We start from the raw sequence: 24,278 nt of genomic DNA on the forward strand, positions 1-24,278 counted from the left end.
TCCCAGCAGGAAGGGCCATCTGAAATCAGTGAGAGCTGTACTTTGGAGAGCTTGCAAGATCAGGCTCTAACTTTCTGCCCTTTTTTCCCTTAATGTTGCTTTCAGTGTATTTATGTATTATTTACCAACAGGAATACTGGCAATTTTTATGAAAATAACTAAAATACCACCTTTTATGCTTGCGGATCATAGGAACACACTTCTGCAGCTTATTTCATTAGTATTTTATAAGCTGTATTTTGTCTGAATGCGAAAGGTACTTCCCCACACTGCCCCATCATCACGAGTGACCTCCTCTCAGATAAGAGGCTAGCAAAATCCCTTAGAGATATGTGCCATTCCCTTTTTTACCCCTTTTCCACCCATTTCCTTATTAAAATATTTACCAACTTTTTAAGGCAGAGTGAGTTCCCCATAACCAACTCCAACATTTATTTCTAATCTTTCTAGAACCAAGAGCTTTAATGCAATGGTACATTGGGTACATTGAAGTTAGCAGTTCAAATGGAATTGCACACGCAAATTTATTTTGCACTTACTGGCATGGGCACTGTTACATTTAAATTCTTGTAGTTTGGAATATAATGTTTCACATGTACATATCTCTCAGCCACAACAGAAGGTCCATGAAGGTGTCTGAGATGTGTTACTGGTCAAAGTGAGAGCTCAGCATCCCACATGCATGTAGGGAAGAGCAGGGGCGGCTCTAGGCACCAGCAAAACAAGCTGCTGCCTAGGGCGGCAAAATGTAGGGGGCATCCCCTGCCGCCGGGGAGGGCGGGAGGCTGGGCCGGCGGACCTGCCGCAGTCATGGCTGCGGAGGGGGCGCTCGTCCCGCGGCTCGGCTGGACCTCCCGCAGGTATGCCTGCGGCAGGTCAACCGGAGCCGCGGGACCACGGCACCCGCCGCAGTCATGCCTGCGGCAGGTCCGCTCGTCCCAAGCTCCGGTCGACCTGCCGCAGGCATGACTGCGGGAGCTCAACCGGAGCCGCGGGAAGAGGGGACCCATCGCAGGACCGGGGAAGGGCGGCGCAGCGCACCGCGCTGCTTGGGGCAGCGTGATTTCTAGAGCCGCCCCTGGGGAAGAGCCAGGTATCTTCTATAGAGGCTCTGGAGCTTTTCCAGTGACTGAGACTTAATAGAATCATAGAATATCAGGGCTGGAAGAGACTTCAGGAGATCATCTAGTCCAACCCCCTGCTCAAAGCAGGACCAACCCCAACTAAATCATCCCAGTCAGGGCTTTGTCAAAGCATGTCTTAAAAACATCTAAGGATGGAGATTCCACCACATCCCTAAGTAACCCATTCCAGTGCTTCACCACTCTCCTAGTGAAATAGCTTTTCCTAATATCCAACCTAGGCCTCCCCCGTTGCAACTTGAGACCATTGCTCCTTGTTTTGTCATCTGCCACCACTGAGAACAACCTAGCTCCATCCTCTTTGGAATGCCCCTTCAGGTAGTTGAAGGCTGCTATTAAATCCCCCCTCACTCTTCTCTTCTGCAGTCTAAATAAGCCCAGTTCCCTCAGCCTTTCCTCATAAGTCATGTGCCCCATCCCCCAATCACTTTTGTTGCCCTTCACTGGACTCTCTCCAATTTGTCCACATCCTTTCTGTTGTGGGGGGCCCCAAAACTGGATGCAATACTCCAGATGTGGCCTCACTAGTGTTGAATAGAGGGGAATAATCACTTCTCTCGATCTGCTGGCAACGCTCCTACTTATGCAGCCCAATATGCTGTTAGCCTTCTTGGTAACAAGGGCACACTGCTGACTCATATCCAGCTTCTCATCAACTGTAATCCCCAGGTCCTTTTCTGCAGAACTGCCGCTTAGCCAGTCGGTCCCCAGCCTGTAGCACTGCATGAGATTCTTCCATCCTAAGTGCAGGACTCTGCATTTGTCCTTGTTGAACCTCATCTGATTTCTTTTGGCCCAATCCTCCAATTTGTCTAGGGCCCTCTGGACCCTATCCCTACCCTCCAGTGTATCTTCCTCTCCCCCTAGCTTAGTGTCATCCATGAACTTGCTGAGGGTGCAATCTATCCCATCATCCAGATCATTAATGAAGATGTTGAACAAAACCGGCCCCAGGACCGACCCCTGGGGTACTCTGCTTGATACCAGCTGCCAACTAGACATGGAGCCGTTGATCACTACTCATGGAGCCTGATGATCTAGCCAGCTTTCTATCCACCTTATAGTCCATTCATCCAATCCATACTTCTTTAACTTGCTGGCATGAATACTATGGGAGACCATATCCAAAGCTTTGCTAAAGTCAAGGTATATCATGTCCACTGCTTTCCCCGTATCTTCTCCAGACCAATGGTTGTAGATGCTTCAGGCCCTTATTCAGCTTTCCCTACTACCACCACCACAACAGTTAAATGATGGAAAGATCCATACAAGAACAAGTCTTCTAGTCCTGGTCCACACAGTCTTGTGTCCACCTTTTTCCTGCACAGTACCCTGAGAACCACTTCAATTCCACTTCGTAGGGGACCTCTATAGCTAGGGAAGAGGCTGAATTTGGTCCTCAAATTCTGCTGCACACTGTCTGGCCTCAGTATGAGTTCCACAGACCAAAGGACTGAAGAGTGCAGTTTACCTTTAATATAGTATGTGGACTAAACCAATATAAGGGATTAATTAACACAAATATTTCTTAGGGTTTGAAAAATTGATCTCATCTGCATTTTTTTCCACTTCTGATAAATCACTAATGTAAAAAAAAGATAAAATGTTCTCATCAGTGTCCATCATGATATTTATAAAACATGCCACATTTCATCTTCTTGTATTTACAGCAACAGTTACAGCAGACCAGAGAAATCACAACAGATATTAATCAAATACATCAATCTTTAGGGTGAGAGTGGTTTGAAATAAACTGTACAGATTATCTTTATATGTTAAACTTCTACACCAACCAAATGAAAATTGATCACTTTCTTTATGTCTTAACAACTTAGATTGAAAGGAATATTTATTGGAAAATATCGGAAACATCACTGCAAACTTATAATATGCTGCATACTTTGTCATTTTAACATTCCCCATTTGTCAGTTACCTATTTTGCTCAAGGTTTTCTTTAAAATCATTAAAGAATCATTCAAACCCAATTGAATTAGACAGGGATTCCCTGTTCAAGAAAATTTCATAGGATGAAAAAAGAAAAATCTTTTAGGAAAGCATGAATATATTGCAAACTACAGACAATGTTCATATCAACCAAATGGTCTGGTTTATTACCTGAAGCAAAAACAGCTTCCACTTGGAAGCTAAATTGAAAATGACCTTGTGCTGTTTTATAAAAGGCTGGCAGCTGAGGTCATTGGAGTATATTGTGATAGACAGTGCTACTCTGCGTATGGTTAGGAGGCATGTCTAGTATGTGGATTACAGCCAAATGAGGGCGTGCGGGGGGTGAGGGAGGGAATCCGGTAAAGAATACTGTATCAGTTCATCTGAAAATAATGACAGATGTAATCTACAACAATTATGACTTTCATGAAAGAACATACATTTTCAGTAACTTTGTTTTGCCATGAAGTATGTTCTGCTCTTTTCAATTTAATACCTATAAATTAAGCATATTCTTTAACAGCATCTTCTGTCAGCGGCATAAGCAACTGTAACTATATTTCTCCAGCAGGCAGATCCCAGCTGCATAGCAGTTTATGCAGTGTAGGTTGTTGTGGTGGTGGGTTTTGTTGGGGGTTTTTTGTTTGTTTTTTTTAGCACCGTGCATGGCTTAAAATTGACTAAATCACTGAATCAAAACCAATGACATAGAACAGGACCCAGAACAGATAGCAATTATTTAATCAAGTTTTAAATATGTAAATACAAAGCAACCTCCAAATTATTCACTATTGTAGGAAAATCATTAAACTGATTTTAAAAGAAAATAATTTGCAAAAAGACATTTTCTACAATTCATTCCCTAACAAATGCACAAACAAGCACCATCACAGGAATTTAATCTGTCAATAGGACTGCATGAGTCCTCCGGTTGTTTCTATAATAGCAGTTTTCCACCAGAATAGTTTGATTGACAGATTCTTATTTTTAAACGTCTGCCTCTTTTAGCGGCAGCTTCATGTTACGATGGGGTTTCAAAGCAGGTGGAAAAACTCACACTTCTGATTAAAAAGAGAACTGCTTCTAATCCTGTGTTTTCCACTGTGCCTGAAAGTGTCCTATATATAGAAGAAATCCTGTCACTTCTGAAGAATTTAGAGAAGAAGAAAAAAATGCTCATAACTTACCGTTAAAGTTTACGGCCCGGATATAACTAAGTAGCTCTTTACCATCAATCGTGCTCATCCTTGGACACAGACCAATATATCCAGGACACAGCTCTTTATGCATGCTATGTAGTGCATAGGCCATGGAATATACAGCATCAATTACAAACTGGACCTTTCCTTCTTGCTCATAAGCTGAATCTCTTGCAATTCTTTCTAAGCCTATGGAAAAGAAAGGGAAAAAAAGAATCAGATCACTTTGTGCTTGTGCGTATGTGCATAATCCTATGTGCATTCCTAGAGTACATCATAAACAATTAGAGTCAATTGATAGATCAAATTAGGGCCCAGATATCCATCAGTGGAACACAAGAAACAAGATAAAATATGGCCATCTGGTTTTACCTCTAATCATTATTTACTAAGCCAGGTTTATAAACTGTATATTGCGTTCTGGGCTGGGAAAGAGGAGAAAATATTTGATTATGAGAAAAATAGAAAAAAATATAGAGATTTGTATTTCCAAAATCTCTCTTTCTGGCTTACTGACTCTCATTGAACAGCTGGTTACTGTTATTTATAGGACACTTTTACAGGAGCCTGCCATTCTGGTTTAAATGAAATTTAGTGAATACCTTGATTTTTATCTACATCTATTGTTTGATAAACATTATTTAAACATGTTGAAAAGAAGGTGAATATTTGCCAAGTGCTGCTGCCATCTGTCTCTGTGTTTAAGAAAGCCTATTTTGAGGTCTTTTTCTTATATTTAACACTAAATTATTCCTCAAATTAAGAATCATGTATCTTATTCTAATTTATTTGCTTCTTTTTCTCATAAACTTTTATTTTCCATAGAAAAAAATTCAGACCAAATGATTGCCACACATGGGTCACATGAAGTAGCTTGAGGTATGGGTGGTTAGGATGGGCAGAGCACACCTAACCGAGAACAAGAGGTGGATGAAGTTTTTTTTAAACAACTAACAAAATCATCCAAAACACAGGACTTGGTGGTGATGGGGGACTTCAGCGACTGAGACATCTGTGGGGAAAATAATACAGCAGACCATGGATTATCCAACAAGTTCTTGGAATGCACTAGAGATAATTTTTTATTTCAGAAGGTGGAGAAAGCAACTAGGAGAGAGGCTAGTCTAGATTTGATTCTGAGAAACAGGGAGGAACTGGTTGAGAATTTGAAAGTGGAAGGCAGCTTGGGTGAAAGTGGTCATGAAGTTCATGACTCCAAGGCACAGGTGGTAGGAACAAGGGGTACTGGGGGTGCTGATGCACCTCCTGGCTTGAAGTGGTTTCCATCATATACAGGGTTTACAGTTTGGTTCAATGGCTCTCTGCATCCCCACTATACAAATTGTTTCAGCACCCCAGCTCTAAGGAATGGTAGGAGGGAAAACAACATAATAAAGACAATGGACTTCAAGAAAGCCAACTTTAGCAAACTCAGAGAATTAGCAGGTAGGAGCCCATGGGAAACAAGTCTAAGGGAAAAAAGAATTCAGGAGAATTGGCTGTTTTTTAAAGCAATATTGTTAAGCGCATAACAGCAAACTATCCCAATGAGAAGGAAAGATAGGAAGTATGGTCAGAGACCACCCTGACTTAACCAAAAAATATTCAGTGACCTGAAACTCAAAAAAGAGTCATACAAAAAGTGGAAACTAGGTCAAAATACAAAGGATGAATATATATATTATATAAACAAGCAAGTAGGGATAAAGCTAGAAAGACCAAGGCACAAACAGAGATCAAACTAGCAAGGAATATAAAGGGTAACAAGAAAAGATTCTATAAATGCATTAGAAACAAGAGGAAGACCAAAGACAGGTAGGCCCATTATTCAGTGAGGAGGAAAAGACAATAACAGAAAATGCAGCAATGGCCAAAGCATTAAATGCCTTTTTTGTTTCAGTTTTTACCAGAAAAGTTAGCACTGATTGGACGACTAACATAGTGAACATCAGTGTAAATGGGATAGCATCTAAGGATAAAACAGGAAAAGAACAAATTAAGAATTACTTAGACAAGTTACATGTCTTAAAATATGCAGAAGCTGCTGAAATGCATCCTAGAATACTTGGTGATCTAGCTGAAGAGATTTCTGAGCCATTAGCGATTATCTTTGAGAACTCATGGAGGATGAGAAAGATCTCAGAGGACTGGAAAAGGGCAAATATAGTACCTATCTATAAAATGGGGAATAACGACAATCCAGGGAATTATAGAACAGTCATCTTCACTTTGGTACCCAGAAAGATAACGGAGGAAACAAACAATCAGTTTCTAAGCACGTAGAAAAAATAAGGTGATAAGTAACAGTCAACATGCATTTTTCAAGAACAAATCATGTCAAACCAACCTAATATCCTTCTTTGACAAGGTAACAAGCCTTGTGGATGAGGGGAAGCAGCAGATGTGATATAGTTCAACTTTAGTAAGGCGTTCAATATTGTGTCACATGACCTTCTCACAAACAAACCAGAGAAATATAGCCTAAACAAACCTACTATAAGGTAGGTGTGAAAATGGTTGGAAAAGCATACACGGAGTATAGTTATCAATGGTTCAAAATTAAGCTGGAAGGGAATATTGAGTGGGGTCCAGGTGGGATCTGTCTGAAATCCAGTTCTATTCAATAGCTTCACAAATTATTTGAATAATGGCATAGAGCATACATGTATAAAGTTTGTGAGTGACACCAAGCTGGGAGGGATTGCAAGTACTTTGGAGGGCAGAATTAGAATTCAAAATTATCTTGACAAACTAGAGAAATGATCTGAAATAAATAGGATGAAATTCAATAAGGACAATGCAAAGTGCTACTGTTAGGAAGGAATACTCAATTGCACAAATACAAAATGGGAAGTCACTGCCTAGGCAGGAGTCCTGCAAAAAAAGATCAGAGGTTTATAATGGATCACAAACTAAATATGAGTCAACAGTATAATACTGTAAAACCCAAACATCAATCTGTAATATATTAACAGGAATGTTGTAAGCAAGACAAGAATGAATTCTTCCACTCCACTCAGCAATCATACGGTCTCAACTGGAGTATTTTGTCCAGTTCTGAGCACCACAGTTCAGAAAAGATATCGACAAATTCGAGAAAATCCAGAGGAGAGCAACACAAATGATTAAAGGTCTAAAAAACATGACCAATGAGGAAAAAGTGAAAAATCCTGGGTTTGTTTAGTCTGGAGATGAGAAGACTGAGGCGGGATGTGATAATAGTCTTCAAATGTGTAAACGGTTATTATAAAGAAGTGTATGAAAAATTGTTCTCCTTAACCACTGAGCACAGGACGAGAAGTAATGACCTGAAACTGCAGCAAGGGAGAGTTAGGTTAAACATTAGGAAAAACTTCATAACTGTAAGAGTAGTTAAGCATTGGAACAAATTACCTAGGAAGTTGTGGAATCTCCGTCATTAGAGGTTTTTAAGAACAGGATAGACAAACACCTGTCATGGATGGTCTCGATAATACTTAGTCCTGCCACAGTGCAGTGGACTGGACTAAATGGCTTTTTGAGGTCCCTTCCAGTCCTATATTTCTATGATTTCTATGTCTTAGAAAAAGATTGATATTTTAAGCAAGAATTAGCAAAAAATGGAAGGGAAAATTAGTTAACTTAAGTAGATATCAAGATGTCATGAAGTCTATTGAAATTTTGCCATTGACATCAAAGGAATTAGAATTTCACCATATACCAGGGTGGATTACTGACATCAATGGCAATACTCCCGCTGACTTCAGTGGGGCCAAGATTTCATCCACAGATCTGTTAATTACCAGCATATTCAGTAAGCCAATAGACTTCTGTGGGTAATGTGGGTACCCAGTACCTCTGAAAACCAGCTCACTACCTTCTTTATCTACTAATGGAATATTAGTGAGAACATTGCAATTTCTGCAAAGGTACTAGTTCTTTGAAATAACATACATATTTGGGTACATTTTGGATTGATTGTAAGCTATAGGATAGACATTTTCCAAGCTGTGTTACTTAGTGATTTGAGGGGTAAATCACATGGCATTTCACCTGTTCTCTGACTGGATGAGTTTACAAGGTCTTCCTTGCAAATAGTCAAGCATGCACATTTGGCATAAAACATTGAAATTCACAAACATTTATGCAAGTAAATCAATGGCACAAATGTGCAAACAGCAAACTTTCTTTTTGCTAAACAATTAAAGAAAAATATGTAGTCCAATTCCCCTATCTTAGATTATGAATGCTCATTATTCAGAGATCTAGTTTCTCATCAGTGCACATGAGATTTATATAAACAGCCACTATTTGCTATAATCTTTCATTTTTATTCCTCATAAATATGTGGTCATAAATCACTTTACCACCATAAATTTAGAAACAGTTTTATTATTTTAGTAGTACTTTATGCATTTTCTTAATTAAAAGGTGGGAGAATGACATAACGGGATTATTCTGTTTCAAAGATGCTAAAGACCTTTAGCAAGTAGCTCTTAAACCAAATATTTTACACCAAAGCTCTATGCTTTCCATAATTAAGTGCAAGAGGAAAATTGCAAATCAGGTTTATGTGCAGGTCATTCTTCTTGAGATTTTCACCAGTTTTCCCTTTCTAGCATTCTCAAACATCTAAAACAGTAATTTCCAAAGATGACAGTGACTCATCAACTTAATTGGCTGTAAAATTTGATTATGCTGTACTTCCCAAAAGTAAATGTTAATGTATAGCTGTAAAATGGTGCATATCGTCAATGCTATAAATATGGCAACCACCCACAAAAAAGTCACACCTTTAGTAGTCATTATTATCAAACATTGTTTTTATTTAGCCATGGGTATCAAGTTACAACATTTTCATTTGTAGCTAGAAACTAAGGTCTACAGGGCATCTTTCTACATATAATAGAGCCTTAATGAAAGAATACAACACTATAAATCTTGCAGCAGAATTTTTTAATGATTTCCTTAACAAGCTCTACAGTTTGTGATCTTGCACTGCATATTCAGGCAAAATTCCCATAGAACTCAATTGGACTGCAGAACTTTATCTTAATATAGATAACAAAGCAAATACAACTTGGACTAAATAATATAATGTAGGCTAGCATATTAAGTTGTTCAGATATTAAGGTGATGATAATTTTGTTTGCTTTTTCTAACAGAATATATCATAACAGAGTTAGCATGTTGCCTGAGTGGGTGACTAAGTTCACAAATAGCCTCTAAAAGTGCTGGTTCCTTCACACAGGAAGGGTGCCAAATAAGGAGCAATTCTGAGAGGAAGTTAAGGGTTGAATTTGTTTTTTCCTGACTCGTTGAGAGGGAAAGTTGGGAAAGTAACCGCAATGCAAGCAGAAGGATGTGAACGGACTGAGTATTCTCCATCAATCAGTAGATGTTGTTCTTTGATTTAATGAACTTGTGTCTGCTGTTACTTTTATTTTTTTAGAGATTGTGCCTGCTTGTGCTATCCCACCAAATAATAGACTGTGAGACACTTCACAGTAGAGCAGGGCAGGAAATGTTTTTCCCATCCTGTGAACATTTTTGAGATTTCAAACATTTTCCCTATACTGAATCAGGATAAAAAGTCAAAATCTCAAAAATATTTAAGAACCTAATATTAAAATCAGTTCAAGTCAAGCAAAATGTTTCCCTTGGGTAATTTTGAAACTTTTCATTTCTATTTTGACTATTTTCTTTATTTTAGCTTAAATTTCAAAACCAAATGTCATTTGAAATCAGAAAAACAGATTTTTTCATTTCAAAAAATGTCAAAATGAAATGTTTCAACCATTTCAAAAGTTCAAGCTGAAAATTTGGTCAAAACCAACCTTTCCTTCAAAAAGTTTTCATTTTGATAAATTAACATTTTCCAATAAAAAAGTCCTGTTGAAAAATTCTTGATCAGTTCTAGTCAGCAGTATATACAGTAGTTTAGTTAACTTAGCGTACTTCTAGACACATAGCTTTTATTGTTTTAATACTGTCTGTGACATTATTAACAGTTTCACATTTTGTAATCATGTAGAAATCAACAGGAATTCAAGTCTCATCAGTGACGTGATCATTTTTTTTCAGGTTCTCTTCACTTTCTAAGACTCTCTGAAGGTTTCCCCTTTTCTAGTTATCTGCCTTCATTGTTAATTGCAGCCCCAAAACACTAAACCACTGATTAGATTGATCATAATTAAGACTAGGATTTAGTCATGGAAGTCACGGCAGTCATGGATTCCGTCACTTTGCCAGACCTCCGTTACTTCTAGAGCTTCAGGAGGAGTAGGTGGGACTGTGTGCCCCTGCCCTGCAACTTGGGCTGGCTGGAATCAGGACCCTGCAGTGCCAGCCCCGTGGCTTCCTCTGGGGGCTGCAGCTGGAGCAGAGTGCTTCTGGCCCCTGGCTTCCCAGGCATGGCAGAGGATGCAGCTGGGGCTGTGCACCTCAGCTCTGCAGCTTCCACCAGGGGCTGCAGCTGGGACCAGGCTTGGCAGAGGCTACAGCCGGGGCCATGCACCCCAGCCCTGCGGTGTCCTGGGCTTGGTGGGGCTGCAGCCAGGGACGCGCACTCCAGCCCCTTGGCGTCTCTCTGGCCGCACACCCCTATCCCACAGATGGGCCAGCTCTGGAGCAAGGGCTGTGTCCCCCCCATGGCTGCAACCCCTACTGTGGCCACTGGAGTCGGTGCTGTGCCCCCTGCCATAGCGGGGGGCTCAGCCTGTCAGTCTCCCCCTCCATGGGACTCCAGTCCTCCCCCCAGCCTAGCCTGGCCAAGGGTTACTTTTAGTAAAGTAACAGACAAGTCACAGGCTCCATGAAGTTTTGTTTAATGCCTGTGACCTGTTCATGACTTTTACTAAGTCACATGAAAAAAATTTAGTCTTAATCATAATAAACGAGAATATAACCCTTGGTGTGTTCCAAATCCCTGCATCTATCATATCCAACCAACTGTTGAAATGCAGTGAAGAAGGGTGATCAGTAAATTGGAAATTCACTATGATGCATATGCTATTTCTAGTAATAATAAATGTGTTCAAATAATAGTCTGTCATCACCATATCTGTTTGATACAATGTCTTGAGCGTGAACAATTGTAAATCAATCTACGAAGTGCATTACACATAAATTGTCTATTGTTGAAATTACAGTGGGTCAGACTATGCCACTCTTATTCACATTGATTAGTAGTCAGCAGTCTGTCTTCTTCAAGGAAGCTACTCAGGGAGTAAAGTACTACTTACTCATTGCAAATAAGAACAGCAGAATCTTTCCCTGTGCATAAAACTGTAAATAATGGAAATGTACTTGTTATCAGTAAATTGTAGCCATTGAGCTATAGGCATAATGCTAAAGATACCTCCAATAGATTCCTCACAAAAGGAATGTGCCCCTGGAGTTTATCGCTATATTTCTACTGATCACTTCTAGGGTAGGAATTACTGTACTTTGTGCCTGATACAGCATATTCACTCCAAAAATGTGTACAGAAGCCATAGGAGACACTGCAGGAGTGGGTTATAAAGTAAAGAAGAAGTTGGATTACACAGGAGGGAGTTATAGCACTAAAATAAATTTGACATCATCGAGGGCATTTACAGTTTTTCTCCAGTTATTATGTCAAAGAGCTAACTATCATCAAATTTGGTGAAATTGTACTTGTAATTCAATCCTTGCCCTTTGCAGCTTTCTTAACTATTTACATAATCATTTAAACACCACTGAATCGCATCTTGTTTCCTCCATTCCTGAGCTAGAAAAAAAGACACTTAAATCAGAGATTTGTATCTCCATTCTGATTAAGGGCCTTGGTCTTGCAGATTTTATATCACGGGCCATTTAGAAGAGTGTTAATGATTCATGGTCTCTTTCATTCTTTCTTTATTCCAGGCCTTAATGCACATTGAATTAATCTGACTGATGTGGATCTATATTATCATGGTGCTACAGTTCTTTAGCCCTCCAGTTATCACTGCTGCAACTTCTATGAACATAAAAGTTCAACCCAGGGTTATAAATTTCAATAAAAACTGAATCAAGTTTCACAACTGTCATATTTAAAAATATTATGGAGTAGTAGCAATCACTCTATACTTAGGTTGCTGTAACTGAGTTTCTATTATAAGCCTCAAGTTGAATCTCCCTTCCCTACTAGCTACCAAAAAGGGAATATTGGTCTCAAAACTGGTAGGTTTGGCATGGGAGTGAGGTATTTTTTTTTAACCAAATACAAAGTGAAATGACCAAGGAGTTTTTGAATTGTGACAATCTAAAAATAGATTCTGCCTTAATTAATAATACCTCAAAGCTCAAGTAGACTACACCTGGCTGAGGCAATTCTGTTTTGCAGAGATTCTAGACAGAATATTCAGGTGGGCTTTAATGCTAAGTCCCACCTGGACTAACAGTACTTCACGATAATACTGGTGCCCTTCCACCAACTACTCAGTAGTTTGGGGTCCATTTCCCACTGTAAGTGAAATAAGTTATGCCAGACTCCTTGTATTTTCTCCCTATTTTAGGCATAAAATGTACATACATATTGTTCACCTTGAACAGATATGGATGGCAAAGCTACATATAGATCATCCCCTTTGTAGAAATCCAGCTACAATAGTGCTGAGCTAGATTCACAAAAGGACTTAGGTGTCTAGCTGCTGCTGTAGGCACCTAAATCCCAGAATCAGACCCCAGTGGGATTCATAACCTTTTCTTTCAGTTGAGCAGGGGGCTGGATCCTGACTCTCCCACCACCGAGGTGAGTGCTCTAACTCCCAAGCTACCAGGTCAAACAGTGCAAAAGCTTCAACAGAAGAAACTGGATAAGTCTCACATCAGAATATCCCATAGCTCCAGTGGTTAGGGCAACCACCTGAGTGGCAGCAAAGCCCTGTACAAATCCCTTTTTCCCCTCAGGTGGAGGGGGGACTTGAACCATGAGACTGCCACATCCCAGTGGAGTGCTCTAACTACTGGGAGAGATTGAGAGAGCACTAATTTAATTCTCTTATTCTGCACTTGAGGATTAAAGTTAGTTTTATAAGGAGGAAGCAAAGGGAGGATGAAGAAGAAATGGTCAGCTGCAAGCAGGACCACAAAGAGGTTTTGGAGGACTGGGGCAGAATCTGAAACTGAGGCTCCTGATCCTTCTAAAAAAATTGCCATGGCAATGAAAGATTCAGGGATGGGGTGGGGGAGGGTTGGAAAGTGAATTGGTCCCATGCTCACCCCACACCAACACCTCCTGTCCAACAGGGCTGGGCCTGGCTCCCTGCTCCAGCATTGCAATGCCACGCAGGTTTAGCCCAGCCACCCCTCTGTTGATAGAGGGGCAGCTGAGCCACATTTGAGTGAATGGTATTGTGACCAAGCACAGCGCCACTCAGGTCGACAGAGAGGCGGCTGGGCCAAACCTGAGTGATTCTGTGCCAGGTCGCAAAGCCATTAACTCAAATTCCACATTCTTGAGGGCCTTCTCAAATGGGGAACCTGGACAAACTGTCCCTTTAGGTCCTCCTTCTCCCCTCCAGGGTTTCTCTAGCCGAACATGGGAGTAGGAAAGATGGGTGCTTGTCAGGAGACAAACAGGAGCATTTGGTGCTGGTAACTTAATTATAAAAATTATTAAATTACAAATATTTATTTACAATACTTTAGAAATACTGATAAACACACTTATAAGATAACTTCTCTATGCACCAGTATCTTCCCACTCCTGATTCTAGGACCTTAATATTTTATAAAAACTAGAGCTTAGTGGGGAAAAAAAAAATCAGCATTGCTGTTGCAACTAATAAAAAATAAAAATAAAAAACCCCTACACTTTTGTGAAAATTTAAATATTCTACCTTTTCACTGAGGGTTTTTTGTTTGTTTGTTTGTTTTTTCAGCTTTCCAGAAAAAGGAAGACAATTTTTGAAGGCTAAAATGGGAAACTTTTTTACAAGAGCTGTGAACGATTCCAGGGTATGCTTTCATCATTTATTGCAGCAAAAATAAATGCATCTGCTTTGCTGGAAATGGAGAAATATCACTCATCTCCAATCCAAATTAACACATTTTCACAAAAAACTTTGAAATAGGCAGTTTTTCACATGTGAATATTCACAAAGTGAAAATCTGTAATTTCTCTGCAGCTCTAATTAGAGGTGGGTTTTTTTCCCATCTCTGTTTAAAGTTATACTTTTGGCTTACATCTAATGGACTTGATTCAGTGCCACAGACTGCATGCCTCCGGTGGAAGAAATTTTGCTCAGATGGGTGCATATCAGTGCAAACCACCCTCAAATGCTGCTCTGCCAAAGGGCCTGGAGCTAGCTAACACTACTCAGAAAGTGATTAGGGCTGACTGGGAAGGGCATAGGGCTAGGGCAAGCAGGAGATGTGCTGATTCAGTGCATCTCCTGCAGTTTCCACTGGCAGAGCTCTTATGGAGCCTTGGCTATAAATTTAAGCTGTCCTCACTTAGTACTGCTGCCTGCCCTGTCTTGGTATAGAATTCCCTTCGTTGGCACAGCTGTCACTTTCAGGCACAGCGGGTCAATTTGCAACCCCTGTTCCCATGTGGATGAATCAGGCTCATTATCTAGAAACAATGTGGTTTACGATAGAGAGAGCAAGTTGGTGTTTCTCAGGGCTGGCGATGATGCACTGGCAGAGTGCTTCAGCAAATTTGAGAATGATTTGCCTGAGACGCACTGAATTAGGCAGCACTGAATAAGAAGCTCATAGATCAACACGTCTTCAAATAACACATGATCTGAACACTTAAAACTGTACCTCACTGTAGCCTGTTACTGCATTTTCACCTCTTGTGCATTGCTACTAAAATTAAACAGTATTGCAACTCACTGGTATGCTCTTTGCCAGTACTGTGTTCTTGAGAGAGGACTTTAAACAGTTTACCAGAAGCTGAGTTTGGTGACTATTTGACTGTGACGTGCAGGACTGGTTCAAGGCACCCGCAAACCAAGCACATGTTTGGGGCGGCAAAAACCCTAGAGTCGGCCCTGGTGACACAAGGGGCTTCTGTTTAATCTTACCTTACCTTTAGTGTGAATGGGGAAAGGCAAGGTTGGCAGAGGAAAAAGTCTGGGTTATTTACAGGTGTTGATACCAGTTATACAACTAAATTACCCAGATGTATGAGGCAGGGACGGGTCTTTTAGTTCTGGGTTTGTTTAATGACTAACAAAACAGGAGTCTTTGACAAATAAATACATTATTAATAATAAATAATAATAATCAGTGCAATACACAAAATACTGTTAAATGAAGTATGATCATTCACTTGATGCAATGTACCTACAGTGTTACATTTTGCATATTGATACCAACAAGACACCTCTAACCTCGAGGTGTCCTCAGGAGCCAAAAAATCTTACTGCGTTATAGGTGAAACTGCGTTATACTGAACTTGCTTTGATCCACCGGAGTGTGCAGCCTCGCCCGCCCGGAGCACTGCTTTACCGTGTTATATCCAAATTCGTGTTGTATCGGGTAGAGGTGTACTTGTAGAATGAGTTATAGCCAGCTGCACCATTTTAAACTGCTATACCAGTATGCAGTGCATTACTGGATTGGAGCTGTATTTTTATCAATGATTTCTAGAGCTAGTATGAACCAAAAAGGCTAATCTTTAGTGGCTTGTACATATCACAATAAACTTGAGGCAAACATACAATCTTAGCTTATGGACAGCTTCAATCTACTGGGTTTTTCCGATACATGGAGAAATCAAATGAAAAAGGACATGCCACTTTAGAATTTATGATGCTTATGTCTGCAGGAAAAGACAGCTTGTTATAGTCAGTCTGATACTATACACTAAGCAAAATCTGGTTAAAAGTCAACTTTCAGCTTGTTCCTGATCTCATTTTGAATTTCTCTTGCCACTTTCATGTAATGCATTTTACTTCTACTAATAGTCTTTTGTAGAACTCCTCAGAAAAATGTCACCTTGTACAGTTCATGTTCCAATTTAACAAGTGAAACTTTGTCTCATTTCCAACCTTCTCTTTTCACCTGTCACTTTACTTCCCACCATTCTAGCTTTCCATCCTGTTTGGTCCTGCTCCCTGAACTCCCACTGCGGGATCACCTATTCCAGCTGTCTCTAGCAACCAGAGAAATCCTAAGCTTGTTTTCTTCTACTGGCCAGCTGCCACTGCTATGCCCCAGAATTCTCTGTTCCTGTCTGTTGCATCAGGAGAATGCTGACTTTAAGCCCCACACCTGCTGTGATAGAAAGAAGCAAAGTAGTCTCAGCCATGATAGCTAATCCAGCTTTGGAAAACAAACCATGGGGCTCAGCAATACAGGTGACAAGAGTTAGACAGCCAAATGAAAGTAAGAGAAAAAGACAACTAGGGGCAAGTCTACAAGTCTACAAGCAACTACAGTGCTACATCAGTGCAGCTGCACCAATGCAGCTGTGCCACTGTGGTGCATCTGGTGAAGATGCACTATGCCGAAGGAAGAGCGCTCTCCCATTGGCATAATTACTCCATCTTGGCGAGAAGAAGGAAATTAAAAAACAGAAGGATTTTTTTTTGAGGATCCGATTCATGATCTTTGAACACTTGCATTTGTCAAGGCAAAGCTCTTCAGCTGGAGTAAATCAGCCCAGCTCTATTGAAGTAAATAGTCCTAGACTGATTTACGCCAGCTGTGGATCTGTCCTCATAGCTCTCAGACTGCACTATTGTGACCATGTCTGCAATGTCATATTGAGAACTCTAATTTTCAGGAGAGATGAAGAAACTGCCTTCTCTTGCAATGCAAGACAGTGGAACAATGTCTTCATTTTCTTGAGTGTTTGTTTTTAAATCAGAGGCCCAGAGAGAAAGAAAGAGAGAGAAGTGATGGAAATTCAAATAAATTCAAATACAGTACAATAAAAAAAAACCTAGAAATAGGGTAGCTCAGAGAAGTTTTGGCAACTCTCTCACTTAACACCCTCAATTCTAATGAATATGTATGTTTAGATATAGATATATAACTAATATGTAATTCACAATACAATCATCCATGTAAACATGTCAGCCAGATTATACTTATTTTGTAATTTCAGTTTCCTCAAAGCTACAGTAAAGCCCAAAATAGGTCTAGTAATGTTCAGAAAGAACAGCAGAAAGGGATGGGAGTGAAACACAATAACACAGTAATTACTATTCAGGGTCGAGAACAACTGAGACATTTTTCCTAGTTGTAATCAGTTTATAATTACAGTCCTGCAAACTAGGCAACACAATGAAACTACTAGAAAGTACCAGCCAGCTTCCATGCTATAAATGTATAGTCTCTTTAGACTCTTTATCTTCACTGCCCTGACAGACAACTGGAAATCTGCAGTTTGGGGGCTAGTGCTCTTTTCATTAGTAACAGCATCCAGATGTACAGGTTAATGTTCTGGGGAAGCTAATTTATAAGAAAAACTCCATGGAATATAACAAACACCACACTTTTTAAACATATATATCTAGCAAAGCATGAAGAAAAAAGAGATTTCCTATTTAGCATGTGACCTCTAACAAGCCTGAATAAAATGAAATTTTTTTTTCACAAGATGAAGTTATTACAGCAACAATCAGGTATTGCAACTCATTCAGTCAAGTTAAAATGGAAAGGCCATACTGCCATTTTCTGTCGATGATATTAACTCCTTCAGTGTCATGACTCTAAGAAAGGCATGTCATTTAAACAGGTTTAATAATATTTTCAACTGGTCTACCAGTTGAATTAAATATATTTGAAAAGCCATTTGGTGAACTACTGACTATAGATGTTATATGACTAAACTCTGGAGGAATTAATCTCAATGAAACCTAAGTGGCATCCTCACGTATATCTTAATGGGAGAATTATCTGGTAGCAACTGCAAAATCAGACCATGGCTGGAAAAATCATTTGCTTTATTTACTGATAGACCAACTCATTACTGGCTATCATTATTTAGTTAATATCACCATTGCTTACAACAGATAAAAAATGACAAAAATATTTGACACGAAGGATGTTAAAAGTGTGTATGTTGATGGTTAGTTAAACAAAACAAAGTTGTTTTATTACACATTTGTGCATTTCTATAAAAAGGAAATCATAAATCCTATTATTAGCATTGTGGAAATATGAAGTAGGATGTTAAGCTTAAATATGTCTGGTCTATGTCCCAGAACTGGATAAAAATACATTGTAAATATAGTCTCTGAATTTTTTTTCTCTTTCTGTTCACAAACTCTTTGGGAGCCAAAGATTTCTTCTCAAAGTTCCAGATTCTGCCACTCTTAATCACCAGGAGCCGGATACTCTGCTGGTGAAGTGAATGGAGCTATGCCAGTTTACACAGGTGAGGATTTTGCCTTTTCAGTAACACCTTGCATAACAAATAATCCCATTAAAATGAATGGGACCACATGAGGAAGGAACTACTCCACTTGAGTAAGGATGGCAGAATCTGGCTCAAAATTATTTTTTTGAAATTATTTGCCAAACAATTTTCAGGAAATAATTCTTGGTTTGCTATTGATGCATGAGCCGTTCATTACAACAAGAGCAAAGCAGCTTTAGCAGAACCATAGCAGAACCATCCAGAGTCAAACTGTGCAAGAAGGCATGGGATTACAGTTACACTATGTCCAGGCTGATCTGGTAAAATGAACTGGAGAGGTTGACCACCATAGACAATAGAGTTTCCCATGTTATGGACAAGAGCCAAATCAGCTTGAAACTTGCTAATGATAGGATTTAAGGGCCTGGAAAAATGCCTGGGCAGGAAATTCAGAAGTCTACATACCATTCTTAAAGTCAATAGAACAGAGGCTCCCAGAAGGGAGAGATCAGACTTTCCCTATTCATATAATACAGAAGCATACTCAATTTGAAGGGAAATCTTTCTGGGAGGCTTATTTGAACAATTAATATTATATCTCAAATGAACTGACTGAGAGAGAAACAAAAGAGTATTGTATCTACATTAAGGGTCAAAGTACTCTCACCCAGTTCAGGAAACAGGCTGACATCATACTAAAAGAGCAACACTTGAGGGTTGCTTAAATTTTGCTTAAAACTAGGTGGTTAAATAAGGATAATGGGAGCATGGCAGGAGGATCCTTAAATAGAAACAGTGGGAATATTGCAGTTTAAAATTTGATCTTTAAAATGCACACCTAGAGTGGACTGTGGCTCAAATATAACAATAATTATATCAGATCTGCAAAAAAATGTGGTAGAGGTTCTAATATTGAGCTGGTTTCATATGGAGACAGTAGCAAGGAGCTTGTACCAATCTAAAAATTGTATATAAAGACTGGACATCTGGGAACTGAGCAAAAGGTTTGGGAAACAATTATAGTAGATGAACTGGGTCTGGGTTTCACTGTAGCTGATAAATACCAGTAAAGATGTCCTGCACATTCGGTCCAGAGAAATTCATTTTAAAGATGGATCCCAGGGGAAACAAATTCTGTGTTACTGATTAATCTGAAGTGAGCCTGTTGTAATTCTATTATAACATAAAACATAATTTGAGTAACTTTCCAGTGAGGGAAAGACGGGGCTGCGGAGGTCTGTTCTGAAACACAGGATTTTGATGTAGCACTGGGATGGGCTCTAAACAGAAAATACCCAGGAAGATTGGAATATGACTGCTAAAAGTGCTTCTTAATTTGTCACATTCCTATTAGGACCTTAAGTGCCTCCACTCACTGATTAAGATTGCTTCTGCCTTACGAGGTAGAGTTTAGCCTGTTTTTCATCCAGATCCCAGTTTCTCTCAGACATTTGTTCAACACTATCTGCACTTGAGTGAAAGCAATGGTGGCATTGTAATCCAATGCATCTCACAATCTCCTTCAGCAACCTCGCATATATAATAAATAGGACAGATAAGATTCAGTCTTGTGAGACTCCATACCTGAGGGTTGTCAGCAAAATGATTGTATGTTTAAGAAACAAAATATGTTAACCACCTTTGCATGACGTTTGTAGCCCCTAGGAACCCTTTGCATTGTTCTAATATTTCTCTTTATTTCTTATTTCCTTAAAGTTGATAGATTCTATGGCACTCCTTTTAAGTCAATGGATTCACACCAGCTTAATGTTACCCCTTTTGACCTGAGTGGCTAGCCAAAATTTTGGGACTTATAGGTTGTTCCAGTTAGGAGATGAATTGGTGAGAGTCAGGTATTTCTTTGATGTATTTTTGCTTCGTTACGTACAAAGTCTCACAGACGCAAAGGCTTTAATGTCAGAAAGGACCATCATGATCATCTAGTCTGACCTGCAAATTGCAGGTCACAGAACCTCACCCACCCACTCCTGTAATAGACCAAACACAGGAGAAATCAAACAATGGGCAACAGTGTCCTTGGTCACAGGTCCTAGCCTCTTTCCCCTTGCACTGTATGCCTAAATACTTTTCTTTCATGGCCACATTACACTACTTCTGTTACTGTCTGCTTGACTTTCTTTCTGCTTCTGTCTCACCTACAGATAGGGTACATCTACATTACAGTGGGAGCATGTTTCCCAGCTTGGGTAGACAGACACGAGCTAGCTCCACTTGAGCTATTGCACTAAAAATAGGAGTGTAGCCAGGCGGAAGCTCAGGCTAGCCACCCAGGTACGTCAGGGTGTCCTGGGTTTGTACTCAGGTGGCTAGCCCAACCTGCTGCCCATGTTACGCCCAGCTACACTGCTATTTTTAGTGTGTTTTAGAGCTGGTGTGTCTGTCTACTGCAGTTGGGAAGCAAACTCTGAGCTGCAATGTAGACATACCCAGAGATACAAACAGTTCCACCAATCAAAGGCATAGCCCTTGCATTTGAAACCCCTTGGGCCAGATGGTTCAGCTTCTAACTCAAGTTTTTCCATGTGACTCTGTTTTAAGCACCTCTTTACATTTCTCCTGAATAAAAGGCAGAAGTTGCACTCAATTCACAATGACAAGGTTTAACCCAGCCCACAACAGTAACAAAATGAAGGATCTGGCCCATAGGTTTGGGAGAGGAGGGTTAATTTAAAAAAAAATGTTAAATCTGTTTGTGTCCATTTGTTCTACTTCAGCTTCTGCTGCTACTTTGGTGATTTTGGATCTGTGACAGAAGAACATGAGGCCAACCTGCCAGTTCAGATGGTGTCAGAAAACAAAGACATTTGACCAGACAGAAGCAGCTAATTGTTCCTGCTCTGCTGATGTTTTGTTGGATTAAAATTTACTGCAATTTTTTTTATTTGAACTCCCATAATTCACAAGAGCAAGGAGTCTCAAAAGAGAAAATCTGTTTAGTCTCTTTTTGTCATCATAATGACACTAGATACATAAAACAGCCCGTGGCACCGGCTGAGTTAATTATCTACATATTTTTCTGCTAGGAAACTGCCTTGAAGAACCAGCACATTAACCTTGTAGACTGTCTTCTCTTAGACCTTCTGCCCAGCATGGGATTACTACTAGTCCCAACTGGTTAGTGTCAGTTTTCCTGATCTCCAGGGTAACTCTCCCCAGTGACAAAGATTAATTTCCCTCATAGGGACAGAGTAAGTTTAAGTTAACAAACACTATAATTTAACTGAAGACACTTATTCTGAGAGTGATACCAGGTTCCCAATAAACAATGGAACAGTACCTATTACGGTGATTGTTTTATTAATTAAAAATAATTGATTTACAGTTTCTTTTTTAAAAGCTATCAAATATTACTTTTGAACAAAAATCTCCAGCTATTTGTGTTCACTGACACTGGGATTTAGTATGTACAGATGCTGTACACCGCATTGCAGAGTCCTGGTGACAACTGACAGTAGCAGTTAGCAACACACAATTCTGTGTCTGCATGGAAAACAGTGAACAGTTGCAAAAGAAAAAGAATTCTGTAACTAAAACCTTAGGGCCTGACCTTGCAAAGTGTTGAGTGACTTTGGTTCCCACTATAGCCAAGAGGAGTTTAAGCGCCTCTCAGGACTGGGCCCTCACACAGCACCTTGACTAAACTATAATTCTGCAGCCGTGCCTCACAGTAATTGTAACATTTCACTCACAGGTGACATGGGCATCTCAGCTAGTTCAAGCTGGAATTAAACTGATTCACACAAGTTTAAGATTTGGCCTATGTTTATGCTTTCCTCTCAATCCATCAACCAGCCCATCAATGTTTATAGATTAGTGACCAAAAAATAAAAGAATCAGAAATATCTAAAAGAATAGTTTACCTATTTTAATATGATAATAAAGGTAGACATACTTTTGAAACTAATTTCATTATCTTCATTTACGCTGTTTTATCTTTGCACTTCACTAAGACTGGATGGCGAAACTGGATTAATCAATTTCACACTCTGGTTCTCAGCACCACCACAACACCATTGAATGAAACCCTGTCCTTTTTAAGTCATTGGGAAGTTTTGCTGGTGACTTTAATGGGGCCAGGATTTCACGCATTTTGTGTATGTTCGCAGTTCTGCAGGATAATGTTTAAATGTTTAAAAAACATCGGCACTGATTTTTTTTTTTATTTTATTACATCTTTCATAATAATTTTTGTAAACCTAATTTTTGGTCTGAACTTGGCAGCGTCCTTTTAAGCAGAAGCGCTATACTTTGGATTTGCTGAACTTCAGATTTCTCACCTATGAACAATCCCTTGGTATTGGAGTGGAAACTCATTGAAAACATGCCAATATTAGAGCTAAAAGGCTCCTTAAAAAAACATAGTCTATAGAATATCGTCCAAGCCAAAACCCATCATTACGAACATGTCACGGGAGGATTTATTCAAGACCTTAAGAAAAAGTGATGATCTACTGAATGATATATTCAACAATCCTCACAATGCCGCAATGAAAGAAGATGTCTTTGCAACCTTCACAGGCTATCATTCTCCTTCTCCCCCAACACCCCCACCCCCACCACCATCCACACACACATAATTTCTGGGGAATATAAGGAGATTGACACACTTTGCAAGAGACTTAAAATTTCTCAACCAGACTAATGAAATGATTTGGGCACCAACACCCCCACATGGCTGAATCATCTCCTTAGGCTGGCTGAGAAAGTTTATATTCAGCCAGTAAAGTTTTGGAATAAGCATGATCTTAGCTTTACAAAATATTAGGAAGGAGAAATTGTGAAGCCCTGCACCACCTGGGGTTTCCTTGCTGATCTCAATCACATCAAAGTGCTGCCTAGCCTCTACTGTGCATCAGTATGGAACCTAACAAGCTCACAGCCAAGCTGGTGTAGTTCTTCTATCATGGATTAGGCAACACAGCAGTTGAAATCACAGCAACATGTACTTACTAGCCACGTTTGGCACCTAATCCAGAAGGTGCCATGTGTAAGAATTTTTAGCCTTTAATAATCATCCCAGTCCAATTATATTTTATAATGCTCATCATTATTACTAATAGTGAGCTTTCCTCTCATCTTCATTATGACACTCAAATTAATACTTCCAGTTTGAAGGAACCCAATTCAATTAAGCTTTTTGTTTGTTTGTTTGTTTTGTCCTGAAGGCTAAGTCAAAAGGTTGGTCAAGCCAGAAACAGAAGTAGATCTTGCTTCAGGAACTCCTATAACTGTAATTCCTTGACACCAAACTCAGCAAATTTGGTTAGATGCATATGACTCCCATTACAGTAAGTGGAAGTTAGCATGTTTATGAATTGCAGGATCAATTAATATATTAGCTGCAGTACTAAAGCAGAAGGTGTATTTAATCTTGTTACATTTAAAAGCACTAAACTTCTTTCATGTAACAAAAATCATTCTGAACTGATCTCAAAGTGGCTCTTTATGAAAAAGTAGATTTAACCAATGTTTTGCTTAAGTATCCCAATGAATAACTGCTCCAGAATGTTCCTGTGAAGGAAAGAATTTACCAATTGAGGATTGTGTTTTTTCCTGTCTAAACAGCATATTGTTAAGATTTGTAGTTTGTCCATGTAGAATTCGGGGCCAGATGCTCCAGTTACACAAATGTAAACCCAGAGTAATTCTACTGAAGTAAA

The 24,278-nt window shown here is 39.6% G+C and overlaps 1 protein-coding gene across 1 annotated transcript in view; it reads right to left on the bottom strand.

Annotated features, from left to right (window-relative positions):
* Positions 1-24,278, bottom strand: part of GRM8 (glutamate metabotropic receptor 8) — a 485,373-nt gene that overhangs the window by 175,424 nt on the left and 285,671 nt on the right. The window contains exon 7 of the mRNA XM_039513552.1: positions 4,278-4,478. Within this exon, the coding sequence (XP_039369486.1) occupies positions 4,278-4,478 (201 nt within the window). The remainder of the gene's footprint in view (positions 1-4,277; positions 4,479-24,278) is intronic.

This window comes from Mauremys reevesii, linkage group 1, assembly GCF_016161935.1.
Source record: "Mauremys reevesii isolate NIE-2019 linkage group 1, ASM1616193v1, whole genome shotgun sequence".
Lineage (NCBI taxonomy): Eukaryota > Metazoa > Chordata > Testudines > Geoemydidae > Mauremys > Mauremys reevesii.